General features: G+C 44.9%; 1 protein-coding gene across 1 annotated transcript in view; it reads right to left on the bottom strand.

Moving 5' to 3' along the window:
• plppr4a (phospholipid phosphatase related 4a) overlaps positions 1-13889 on the bottom strand; it is an 82998-nt gene that overhangs the window by 46765 nt on the left and 22344 nt on the right. Inside the window, exon 2 of the mRNA XM_034105188.2 lies at positions 7738-7923. Coding sequence (XP_033961079.1) covers positions 7738-7923 — 186 coding nt within the window. The remainder of the gene's footprint in view (positions 1-7737; positions 7924-13889) is intronic.

Here is a 13889-nt window from a genome sequence, read left to right as displayed (position 1 = left end):
GAACTCTCTCTGTAATTTGCATCAATTTTACAGAGAATTGTTTCGCCAACAACAACAACAACAACAACAACAGTGTTCCGAGTGTTTCGAGCCAGGTCCCGGTAACTCGCAGGACAGTGCACCCAGCAGGAGCCTCCAGCAGACCCCCCCGCACGGTTCCCTCATCCCTTGGAAGAGGCGGAGAGGTGGGTGTTTTTCATCTGATGGTGGACTACCGAGGAGAACGTCCTGCTCGGGAGCCAGGCTCAGAGTTAGTGGCAGTGGGTGCGGTGCACCTGCCTTTTACAGCAAGAGCACACGCTCGCCTCGGGGAGGGAGAAAAAGAGAAACAGAGGCCGCCGAAACAGCCAGAGCCCTGCCTCTCCCCACCTCTGCTGCTCACCCAAATCTACAGCTCCTCTTCCACAACCATCAGCAACAAGTGGACATGGAGACCTACATGAACTACATGTTGCTAAATCCAACGTGGAGAATAAACAGAAGGGCAACCAGGCAACCATGGCAACCATGCTCGGGGGGTGTAATGTCTCGTAAAATCTGTTAAGTTAATGTTTTTAGTTCAGTCTTGTATCCTGTTTTATTTTGTAGTACCCTTTCCTTCTTGTTGCAGATTACCTCACTTCCTCCCTTTGTGTGTTTTCCCTCCACTGTGATTGTCGACTCCGCCCTAATTGTCTGCACCTGTTCCCCCTTAGCCTGCCTATATATAGATTCTGTCTCTCTTGTCTTGTTGCCAGTTCGTTTCGTCCCATGTGCCTGACTGCCAGCGTGAAGTCCATGTTTTCTGCTAAGAGCTAAGAACCGAGTTTTGGAATTTACTTTATCCTTTGCATTTTTGATACTATGTTAACTTTTTCCTCATTAGAGTGTTTTTTGTTACCTTGACCTGTTACCTCTACGGACAGCTCACAGTGCCAATTTTGAGTAAAGACTTTCTTTTGTACTTTGTTTGTCGAGTCGTGCTTTTGGGTTCATACTGGTTTGCCTAGCCGTGACAGGGGGTCTTCTTCGCTGCTTTTGGTGTATTTTGTGGCAGAAGTACAGCGCCAATTACAGGCCCGGCATATGTACTACAGCGTCTCCAGCGGGTCGAGCGGTTTCGTGTGGACGGAAGACTTTTTTGATATCGAATTGTGTTCGTTGTAGTTTTTGTCTCAGTGTAAACGGAGCCTAAAAGAGATCCAGTCAAACATCCTGCAGTGGAAAACAAATAATAACATATTTTATTTGGAGGCTCATTTTTATAAAAATGTTTTACCAAAGGACTCATTGCAATTAATAAAAAACTCTAAAAGGTTAAACTTGAAGTAAATGTTCGTTTTTTCTGAATCTTATCTGTTTCTTTTATGCATTAATGCGAGATGGTTGCCATCCTTAAAGGTCCCCTAGTACGCAAAATCCCCTTTTTCATGTCTCTTCAACATCAACATGTGTCCCCTCTGTGTAAAGAGACTCTGAAAGTTTCAGGAACAAAGACCCCCTCTCTTTTTGTCCTGATCCATTTATATAAAAACCTGTCTGGAAATGAGCTGATCAGATGTTAGCCACTTTATGATATCGTGTTTTTTTGTGCTATGCAACCAATAGCCACTAATCAACCAAGGTAACCCCCCACAACCTTATCACCTGAATCTCCTCTTAGAGCACCATTGTGTTTTTTTTTCTCAGAGGGGCATGGACAGCAGCAGCTCATTAGCATTTAAAGCTACAGACACAGAATCAGCACTTTTGGAACAGGGCTGAAACAGAGGGGATTATGGGATGCTGCAATGATCTGTTTGGTGTTTCAGCCAAACACTTCAGAGACATGTTCTGTATACATCTTGATACCTTGATTAAGGAATAAATCACATGCTCCATGTACAACTTTATTTATACATTGCACTTTTTGGGACATGTCCCTTCTTTTTTAACTTCTTGCCTATTCACTTGCAAAATTGAATCTGGTGGAAACTCACTTGTAACAGAATCCCTTGAGTGGTAACACACAGATAATGGTGCACAAGTATTAGGCCCATGTGTTCTTGAAGATTTTAAAGTCCTGGACAATTGGGAAAGACTCCAGCATATTATTTGCACATCACACAGTTGCTGCATATTGTTTGGCTGCACATCCATGATGCGAATCTCTCGTTCCACAACATCACAAAGGTTCTCCATAGGATTGAGACCTGGTAACTGTGGCCAATTGAGAACAGTGAGTTCATTGTCATGTTCAAGAACCCAGTGTGAGATGAATTGAGCATTGTGACATGGTGTGTTATCCTGCTGGAAGTAGCATCAGAAGATGGGTACGCTGTGGTCATAAAGGGATGGACATGGTCAGAAACAAAGAGAACTGCCAATCACTGGATATTTTCCCTTTTTCGGAGCATTCTCTGAAAACCCTAGAGATGGTTGTAGATCAGCAGTTTCTGAAATAGTCAGACCAGCACCTGGCACCAACAACCATGCCACGTTCAAAGTCACTTGCCCCCCCCCAGTAAGAGCTGAATTGGATGAATGTAAGACTCAACTTGCTCATCATGAGGAAGGTTTAAACACCCTGGCCGCCCGGATTGACTCTCTGGAAGCCCACAGTACTCAGCTAGCTAAAGACAACGCTACATTACAATTGAAAACAGACGACCTGGAGAATAGAGGGAGACGTTGCAATCTACGTATTGTTGGAATACCAGAAGGTGTTGAACAAGGCAACCCACTACTTTCATCTCTAACATGCTTCACGAATTGTTTACCGGACTGGAGAAAGCACCGGTACTTGACCGTGCTCACCGTGTACCCGCTTCCCGACCTAAAAGACGGAGAGCGCCCACGCTCCTTCCAATGTAAAGTTAATCTTTTTCAAGTGAAAGAGGAAATACTGAAACTCTCACGTCAGAAAGGCAAGCTAGTGCTCGGTGGGACCCAGATTTTCATATTCCCTGACTGCAGCGCAGATTTGGACAAGCGAGGAGCTGCATATAATGAGGTGAAGGCTATGCCGCAGGGCAGACGTCAGATATGGGCTCCTTTACCCAGCACGACTGCGGATCACTTTCGGCAGTGAGACGAGGATTTTCGACTCTCCCCAATCCAGGATGGAATACTACACTACAAAGATAAAGTCTACCGCCGAAAATATGTGAACATTTGTGCTGTTGTTGTTGCCAAGCGGGTCATCTGATAAATCAAGGAGTCGTTTACCACAGACTGGAAATCGGGATCGGAATGCTCCGGATGGATGAGGCCGTAGGTAATGGAAACGCTCTCTGCAGGGATGTTGTTTGAGCCGGGATAACTGACTGTGATATCTTCCTATAGTCATTTATCTCGAGAATTACGCTGCTTATATCTTGAAAATACCTCATGTAAGGGCCTTTCTTTCTTTCTTTCTTTTTTCGTGATCATATTCTTCATAACGTTTAAACAGACTTTTCATTCACGGGAACCTTTGAGACTCTTTCCCTGAGATCTCCTCCTGCAGGTTTGGTCTGTCTTGTTCACTGGTTTAACTTCAGTAACTACTAAATTAATGTATCTGTTCATGTTTAAAGCATCTTATCTCACTTCTCATAGTAACAGGTGCTCACAAGATCATACAGATAGCAAATAAGCAAAACGTATTTGTGAGAGGGTTTAGCTTTGAGCAAAATACCTACAATTATTTTACACATGTCTTTTGGGTCTTGTTTTATGTGATTATTGTTTTTAGTTTAGAATAAGGACACTAGACAGGACATAGCGTTGGCAGGACCCCCGGCAGAAGAGTAGTCGGTGGGACTTGAGAGGGGACTGGAGAGGGGACTCGAGAGGGGACTCGAGAGGGGACTTGAGAGGAGACTTGAGAGGTGACTTGAGAAGAGACTTGAGACGGTCGGTACGCCGACAGGACACGGGGACTTGGCGTCGGCCGGAGAGCCAGGACTGGAGCCAAAACCATGGCTGCTGGGCACGGAACAGAAGCCTGGACCCTGGCTGTGTGAGCCAGGTGCACGGATCCATGGCTTTGTGGGCCGGTTCTGGAGCCGGAACCATGGCTGCTGGGGCCAGAACTGAGGCTGGAACCATGGCTGCTGGGGCCAGAACTGGGGCTGGAACCATGGCTGCTGGGGCCAGACCTGGGGCTGGAACCATGGCTGTGTGGGCCAGTACTGGAGCAGGCACCATGGCTGCTGGGCACGGAACCGGAACACGGAACCATGGCTGTGTGGGCCAGTACTGGAGCCGGGCGCTCCCTTCCACCAATCAAAGCAGCAAGCCAAAAAAAAGGTACAATTCTGTAGTCTACCTCAAATGGATCATCCGATTGGTCCATTCTGTTAGGGTTGAGTGAAGCAAGCAGGACCCAAATGCAGATTTAAACGTAAAAAAGACCTTTATTCCAAGGAAAGCGTCAGAAACAGAACACTACCTGGTGACACAGTCAAAGACAAACAAAGAACCGACAAAGACAGACAGAAAAACCAGAAGTTAAATACACACAAGACTAATCACAGAAACAAGACACAGGTGAGGAGGGAGGAGAAAACACAGGGGCACCAGGTGAACACAATCGGGTAATCAGGGAGGAGGGAACACAGACAGAAAGCGACAGGCGAAGGTGAAGACCTTTCAAAATAAAACATGAAACCAAAAACAGAAAAAGACGAGACAAAACACAACACAGACAGATCTTGACAATTGATAAGAAGGACATTCTTTGTAGCCCTTGACAAATCGCTCAACATTTACTTGGAACAATAAACCTTCAAGAATTCGTAAGGCTTTTTTGCAAAGGCCAAAACAATCAGGAGGAATGGCTTCACCTAACTTTGAGTATTGCTACTGGGCAGCTAATATTTGTAGCATATTATTTTTGGAAAATGCCGTGAGACAACCAACAACCACCCTGGTTGGCTGCTGAAGCCTCATTCTGTAAACAATCTTCACTACCTGCTCTCTTGACATGCCCCACAGCTGTGGATCTCTCTGCATATCAAAATAACCCAACACTTGGACATTCCCGTAGGATCTGGGTACAGTTTAGGAACAAATGTGGACTTGTATTAATGCTCCTTTCAGCACCTATTGATCAACATCATTCTTTTCCCCCATCACTGCAGGACCTTGCTTTTAAAATGTGGGAGACAAAAGGTATTACATCTTTTGGAGATGTATATATTGATGGTACTGTTGCCTCAAGCTGAAACAGAAATATAACCTTAATAACAACCACTTTTTTAGATATGTGCAGGTTAGAAACTTTGCTGGAACTAATCTAGTTAATTTCCCTTATCCGCCTGATAAAACAATATTAGACCATATTTTGGATGTTAACCCACTCGTGTGGTTGCTCAAATATATAAGGACATTTCTGAACTTGACTACCCCTCCTTATCTATAATTAAAGGCCTATGGGAAGAGGACTTACAATTACAATTGGATGAGGACACATGGGATTCAATTCTAAACAAAGTTCACTGCTCCTCCATCTGCGCACGGCATGGACTCCTACAGTTTAACATTCTTCATCGTCTACACTATACTAAAGCGAAATTAGCCACGTTTTATCCTAATGTGAGCCCCATGTGTGCGAGGTGCAATAATCAAGTAGGGAATCTTATTCACACTTTTTGGACGTATTAAACTCTCTCAGAAGTGTTTGAAATTCCTCTCAACCAGTCTCCGCTGACAGCATTGTTTGGAGTTGTTGCTAGAGAAGCTCAACTTTCAAAATATAAATTAAATGCCATTGCTTTTGCATCGTTGATAGCTCGACGACTAATTCTTCTTAAATGGAAGGATGAGTCACCACCCACCCATACTCACTGGATTATAGACCTGTTGCAGTGTTTGCGTCTGGAGAAAACCCGGTCCACTCTACTGGATCTACTGATAGATGTTATCAGGCCTGGCAGCCATTGATCACACACGTAGAGAAGTGCAAGCTGGACTTAACTCTTTAAAGAAGATTGTGTATCGACTTGAGTGTTGCTGAATCTGGGCTATACTATTTCTAAAGCAATATTGTACGTTTTGCATATATCCTGTTTGTCGTTTGTAGAAGAAACCTAGCCTAACCCTCAGTGTTTAATCAGGTTATTGTTATGACGTTTAAAAGTGAGACAATCATCAAGCCAGACACCAAGGTATTTGTAACAGGTAACCACTTGACATTTTCACCTAAACTGTTGATGTAGATGGAGAATAAAAGTGGACCTAAAACAGAACCTTGAGGAACACCATTAGTAATGTTCAACCACTCAGAAGACAGCCCATCAAAGTGAACACATTGGGACCTTTCAGAGAGGTAGTTTACAAACCACCCACTGCATGGCTGGACATGCCAATACTGGCTAGCCTCTGCTTTAAAATGTGATGATCGACGGTATCAAACGCTTTGGAAAGGTCAATAAATAGAGCTGCACAACTCTGCTTATTATCTAAACTACTCACCACATCATTCACCACTTTCATTGTGGCAGTGATGGTGCTGTGTTATTTTCTGACTGATGTTTAGACAGGATGTCATTGTACATAACAAATCAAATTTACCTGCTCACTCACTAGGCGTTCAAGAACCTTAGCCAGAACTGATCATTTAGAGATGGGCCTATAGTTATTTAATAAAGTGGCCTCCCCACCTTTTAGTAGAGGCAGGACATACGCTGACTTCCACCATTTTGGAATTGTGTTTGTATATTACTTTTCACTTTCAAAGCCCTCAACAACCTTGCCCCCCCTACCTCTGTGACCTCAACAAACGACACACCCCCACCCGTCGCCTCAGGTCAGCTGAAGCTAACCTACTGCAGCCCATCAGGACAAAGCTCCGGACCTGGGGTGACAGGGCCTTCGCAGCAGCCTCCCCCTCCCTCTGGAACCCCCTCCCCAGCCACGTCAGATCCGCCAACACTCTCACATCATTCAAACAATCCCTCAAAACTCACCTTTTCACTCTTGCCTTCAACTCCTAATCAACTAACCCCTCGCCCTGATTCCACCTAAGATATGTTTGAGGTCTTATCAAGAGTGTCCCAATCGTTTAGTTAATCCCCTTTTGACAAGTTTATCAGAACAAATATCAGATATCCTTTATTAGTTCCGCAGCAAGGAGAATTCACAGCAAAAGTGAACATGCGTTCGTATCTTGTTTCCAATTATTTAAGAAAACGTATTCAAGGCATCGTTAAAACGTGTATCCCTTTTGTAAGACCCTATCTATACATGTAAAGACTGGATTTGCTCTTTGAGTTTAGGGGTGTAAAAGAAACCATTTGACCCTTGCAATTTCAGCTGTGTAGAATATAACTTCACACTGGTAAAAAAATCCACAAGTAATGTTTAGTCTGCAACAGATCTGATACAGACTGATACAGATGTGAAAATAGTGTGACGTCAGTGACGAGGAGCTCCGCCTATATGGCCAACTCTCCACCAATCAGGGGAATGAGAGGTTGCCGTGGCATGGAAACAGCATGGTTGTCACTTTCCGATCTGCCGCCCTGCCCTATCTGCAGTGCGCATGTGCGAGATGGTCCGCCATATTGGACAACTCCGTACGGCAACCCAAGTAGGACACTTGACACAGTGGCTTTTGGCAAAGCTCAAAAAGAAAACTCGAGAGGGAAATGAGTTATTGTTATTACATGGTCAGAATAAGTGAGAAATGACTTTAACTTCTGTAAGACCGCTATATGCCATACATCTTTGCATACATTCACAGTAAATATGTATTCAGTATGATAGCTGTCAGATGTCTATGAAGTTACTTACAGTGGCGGTGGGAGCCGCGAAGGCCAAGCTGAAGAGCAGAGGCAGCGTGCAGACTTCCTGTCTGGGCAGGATGTAGGGCAGAGACAGACTACGGTCATTACAGCTGTACCCAGAATGCACCGGCTGGAAAATATCCGTCAGCTCCAGGAAGTAGAGACTGACAACAGAAGAGGCCAGGATGGGGAGCTGCAGCAAAGAAACAAGAATAGAAAACAATAGTTTTAAAAGTCTTCATTTTTACATCAAAAGACAATCGTAGGACAATGAGTTCATGTTGTCAATGTGATGGAAATATCAATTTGATTTGATTTTGATTTTTGATTTGATATACTTTATTAATCCCTGTGGAGAAATTGTTTCTCTGCATTTGACCCATCCTAGTGTTAGGAGCAGTGGGCTGCCATTTTGAACGGCGCCCGGGGAGCAGTGTGAATGAGCAATGAGCAGAGACACAGAAGCTGGAGACCGAGGACAAAGGGAAACAGAAAACGAACAAAACAAGCAAATTCAAGGGTGCATACACATTGTACACATCTATTCTGAATCATCAATTATGATCCTAAACAGGGCAAGCAATACAAAACAATGTATCTAAAGATGAGTCATTCTAAAGGCTCCTCAAATCCCAGTCAATATCAAGCTGAAGACGGAGGGGTATCATCACTGCCTCCTTTTGTATATCAGCTATGGGAGGACAATGCATCTATTCAAATACATGCTTATTCTAATAGATAAGAAAAACCTTATATAAATACTTGAGAATCAATACAATACATTCATAAAACACATTACTTGCCACCAGGAATTTCCACAGGATTTTGTTTTAAATGTTATCTCAAAACATAGATATTCCCACTACGAAGCCATTGCAAACTGAAAAGCTAAGGTACACTTAGTAAAGGCTGAACTAGATGATGCCGGATTTCTTAAAGGAAAACAGAATATGGACCTGGGTTACGCTGGTTACGGCTTTTATACACAAAGAACTGTGCTTGTGTACTGAATTTATTTGTGTGTGGAAAATAAAGAAACAATGCATTGAAACATTTCATATTTCCAAGGTGATTATAAAATCCTTCTTCTTTGGCTTTTAGAATCACTTTAATGGTTGTTCTTGCTGCTGGGTGTTGTTTCCGAGTCCCAGGGTCAGATCCATGGGTTGGAAATGATTGTTTTCCTATTACTAGATTTGCCAAAGTCAGACATTTGCCATATAATTCATCTGCATTAGGGTGGTCCTCAAAATTGAAAGTTGAAAGTGGGAAAGTCTGAGCTCCGACCCCCAGAATTCATTCTAGTCAAGAAAAGTCTCCTGGCGAATTTTCTCCTCAATCTGACAACATGTACCCCCCCTCACCAACCTTGAAGTGTAGCCTCAGTTGCATCACCGTGCTGCTGGTGGGCACCCCAGCTTGATGAGGGGGGGGGGGGTACATGTTGTCAGATTGAGGAGAACATTCGCCAGGAGAGTTCTCTTGATTATCATAACACATTCCGGTGGTTGGAGCTTAAAATAAATCCATTGGAAAATGTACATGGCACTAAGGACCAGAGGATTAAAGTTGCAGTACATAGGGCTTTGGTATATTCAATGACGTTATTACAGTTTGTTAAAATGTACTCCAGGGTTACTGTGTGTAACTTCAACCACCGAGAGAAGCCACTCAGTGCACTGATCACCATCTCACAGCTGGGTTAAAGGCTACATGTGGTGTCCTTTGTTACTTTATGTGAAGACTGACTTTTCACATGTTAATGTAGAACTTGGACAATAGAACTATAACTTATGACTATGCCATGATATTTGAAGTCCTTGACTAATACAGTTATATGGAATCACACATGGGAGGGCTATTTAAACTATGAGTTTTAACTAATGCTGTAAACGTGTGCCTTGTCTGTATTAATATTGAATTAACTTAACAAAAAAAGCTCAATCTGAAGAAGGGAGAAAGGTTTCTCAGTTTGTGCCGTACATCTGAGTTGAACACATGGACATACCAAAAGGATTTATAACATCACAAGTTTTGTCATGATCTCCTGTTTTATTTTGAAATGCCTTTTCTCCTTGTGTCTTGTCTTGTTTTACTTCCTGTCTTTGTGATTGGCTGGCTGTGTTCACTTGTTGCCTTAGTGTTTCATGCAGCCTTCTCATGTGTCTTGTACTTGTCATTAGTCTTGTGTGTATAAATACCTGTCTCATAGCAGGTTTCTAATTCCTCAACTCCCCTCCTCAACTCCTATCCTCGTGTCTTAGTCCCTCCCACAGGAGATGCGAGTGGAGGAGTCGAGGAGGGGAGCCGAGGAGAGAGGAGGGGAAGCAGCAGGCGGTGAGAGAAAGGAGAACTCCTCTCCTCTGAGCGGTCATTTTAAAGAGACGTCCATTAATGATGACAGGAGGCAGCAGCCTCTGTCTGATGGACACATGTGTTCATGACCACTTCTATATACTTTGATTCATTCACAGTGCGGTGTCATGAGACAATAAGAGGCTACAGATACGGACACACACACACACACACACACATATTTAAATATATATTTATATAAATATATATAATTTCAGAAACAAACAAGTATGAGAGCACTAAGCATGTATTAAAAGTAAGCAGAGGACAACTGACAACTGAGACCTGTCTGTCCGCGGCATCCACACACACACACACACACACACACACACACACACACACACACACACACACACACACACACACACACACACACACACACACACACACACACACACACACACACACACACACACACACACACACACACACACACACACACCTATACACTGTACCAACTGCACACACCTACGCACTGTACCACACACACACACACACACACACACACACACACACACACACATATACACTGTACCACACACACCTACACTGTACCACACACACACACACACACACACACACACACACACACACACACACACACGCACTGTACCACACACACACCTATACACTGTACCACACACACCTACACACTGTACCCCACACACCTACACACTGTACCACACACACCTACACACTGTACCACACACACACATACACACTGTACCACACACACCTACACACTGTATAACACACACCTACACACTGTACCACACGCACACATACACACTGTACAACACACACCTACACACTGTACAACACACATTTACACACTGTACAACACGCACCTACACTGTACCACACACACCTATACACTGTACCACACACACCTACACACTGTACCACACACACACACACACCTACACACTGTACCACACACACACACACACACACACACACACACACACACACACACACACACACACACCTACACACTGTACCACACACACCTACACACTGTACCACACACACCTACACACTGTACCACACACACACCTACACACTGTACCACACACTGTACCACACACACACCTTCACACTGTGCAACACGCACCTATACTGTACCACATACACACACACCTACACACTGTACCACACACACACCTACACACTGTACCACACACACACACCGTACCACATACACACACCTACACACTGTACCACACACACCTACACACTGTATAACACACACCTACACACTGTACCACACACACCTACACACTGTATAACACACACCTACACACTGTACCACACGCAGACATACACACTGTACAACACACACCTACACACTGTACAACACACACCTACACACTGTACAACACGCACCTACACTGTACCACATACACCTACACACTGTACCACACACACCTACACACTGTACCACACACACCTACACACTGTACCACACACACCTACACACTGTACCACACACACCTACACACTGTACCACACATACACCTACACACTGTACCACACACACCTACACACTGTGCAACACGCACCTACACTGTACCACATACACACACACCTACACACTGTACCACACACACCTACACACTGTACCACACACACCTACACACTGTACCACACACACACCTACACACTGTACCACACACCACCTACACACTGTACCACACACACCTACACATTGTACAACACGCACCTACACACTGTACCACCCACACCTACACACTGTACCACACACACACCTACACACTGTACCACACACACCTACACACTGTACCACACACACACTGTACCACACACACACCTACACACTGTACCACACACACACCTACACACTGTACAACACACACACCTACACACTGTACCACACACACCTACACACTGTACCACACACACCTACACACTGTACCACACACACACACCTACACACTGTACCACACACACCTACACACTGTAACCACACACACCTACAACACTGTACCACACATACACCTACACACTGTACCACACACACACCTACACACTGTGCAACACGCACCTACACTGTACACCATAACACACACCTACACACTGTACCACACACACCTACACACTGTACCACACACCACCTACACACTGTACCACACACACACCTACCACTGTACCACACCCCCACCACACACTGTACCACCACACCTACCACTGTACCACACCACCTACACATTGTACAACACGCACCTACACTGTACCACCCACACCTACACTGTACCACACACACACCTCACACTGTACCACACACACCTACACACTGTACCACACACACCTACACACTGTACCACACACACCTACACACTGTACACACACACACCTACACACTGTACAACACACACACCTACACACTGTAACAACACACACCTACACACTGTACAACACACACCTACACACTGTACAACACACACACCTACACACTGTACACACACACCTACACACTGTACCAACACACACCTACACACTGTACAACACACACCTACACACTGTACCACACACACCTACACACTGTACCAACACACACCTACACACTGTACAACACACACCTACACACTGTACAACACACACCTACACACTGTACCACACACACCTACACACTGTACAACACACACCTACACACTGTACCACACACACACCTACACACTGTACACACACCTACACACTGTACAACACACACCTACACACTGTACCACACACACCTACACACTGTACCACACACACCTACACACTGTACCACACACACCTACACACTGTACCACACACACCTACACACTGTACCACACACACACCTACACACTGTACCACACACACACACCTACACACTGTACCACACACACCTACACACTGTACCACACACCCTATACACTGTACCACACACACCTACACACTGTACCACACACACCTACACATTGTACACACACGCACCTACACACTGTACCACACACACACCTTCACACTGTGCAACACGCACCTACACTGTACCACATACACACACACCTACACACTGTACCACACACACACACTGCACACACCTACACACTGTACAACACAGACACACCTACACACTGTACCACACCTACACACTGTACCACACCTACACACTGTACCACACACACACACACACACCTACACACTGTACCACACACACCTACACACTGTACCACACACACACCTACACACTGTACCACACACACACACCTACACACTGTACCACACACCCTACACACTGTACCACACACACACCCACACTGTACCACACACACACCTACACACTGTACCACACACACACCTACACGCTGTACCACACACACCTACACACTGTACAACACGCACCTACACACTGTACCACACACACCTACACACTGTACCACACACACACTGTACCACACACACACCTACACACTGTACCACACACACCTACACACTGTACCACACCTACACACTGTACCACACACACCTACACACTGTACCACACACACACCTACACACTGTACCACACACACTGTACCAACCACACACACCTACACACTGTACCACACACACCTACACACTGTACCACACACACCTACACACTGTACCACACACACCTACACACTGTACCACACTCACACCTACACACTGTACAACACACACACCTACACACTGTACCACACACACCTACACACTGGACCACACACACCTACACACTGTACCACACACACCTACACACTGTACCACACACACACCTACACACTGTACCACACACTGTAC

This window comes from Pseudochaenichthys georgianus, chromosome 17, assembly GCF_902827115.2.
Source record: "Pseudochaenichthys georgianus chromosome 17, fPseGeo1.2, whole genome shotgun sequence".
In the NCBI taxonomy this organism is placed as follows: Eukaryota; Metazoa; Chordata; class Actinopteri; order Perciformes; family Channichthyidae; genus Pseudochaenichthys; species Pseudochaenichthys georgianus.
Note: the sequence above shows the minus strand (reverse complement) of the source record. Positions and strands in the feature narration are given on the sequence as shown.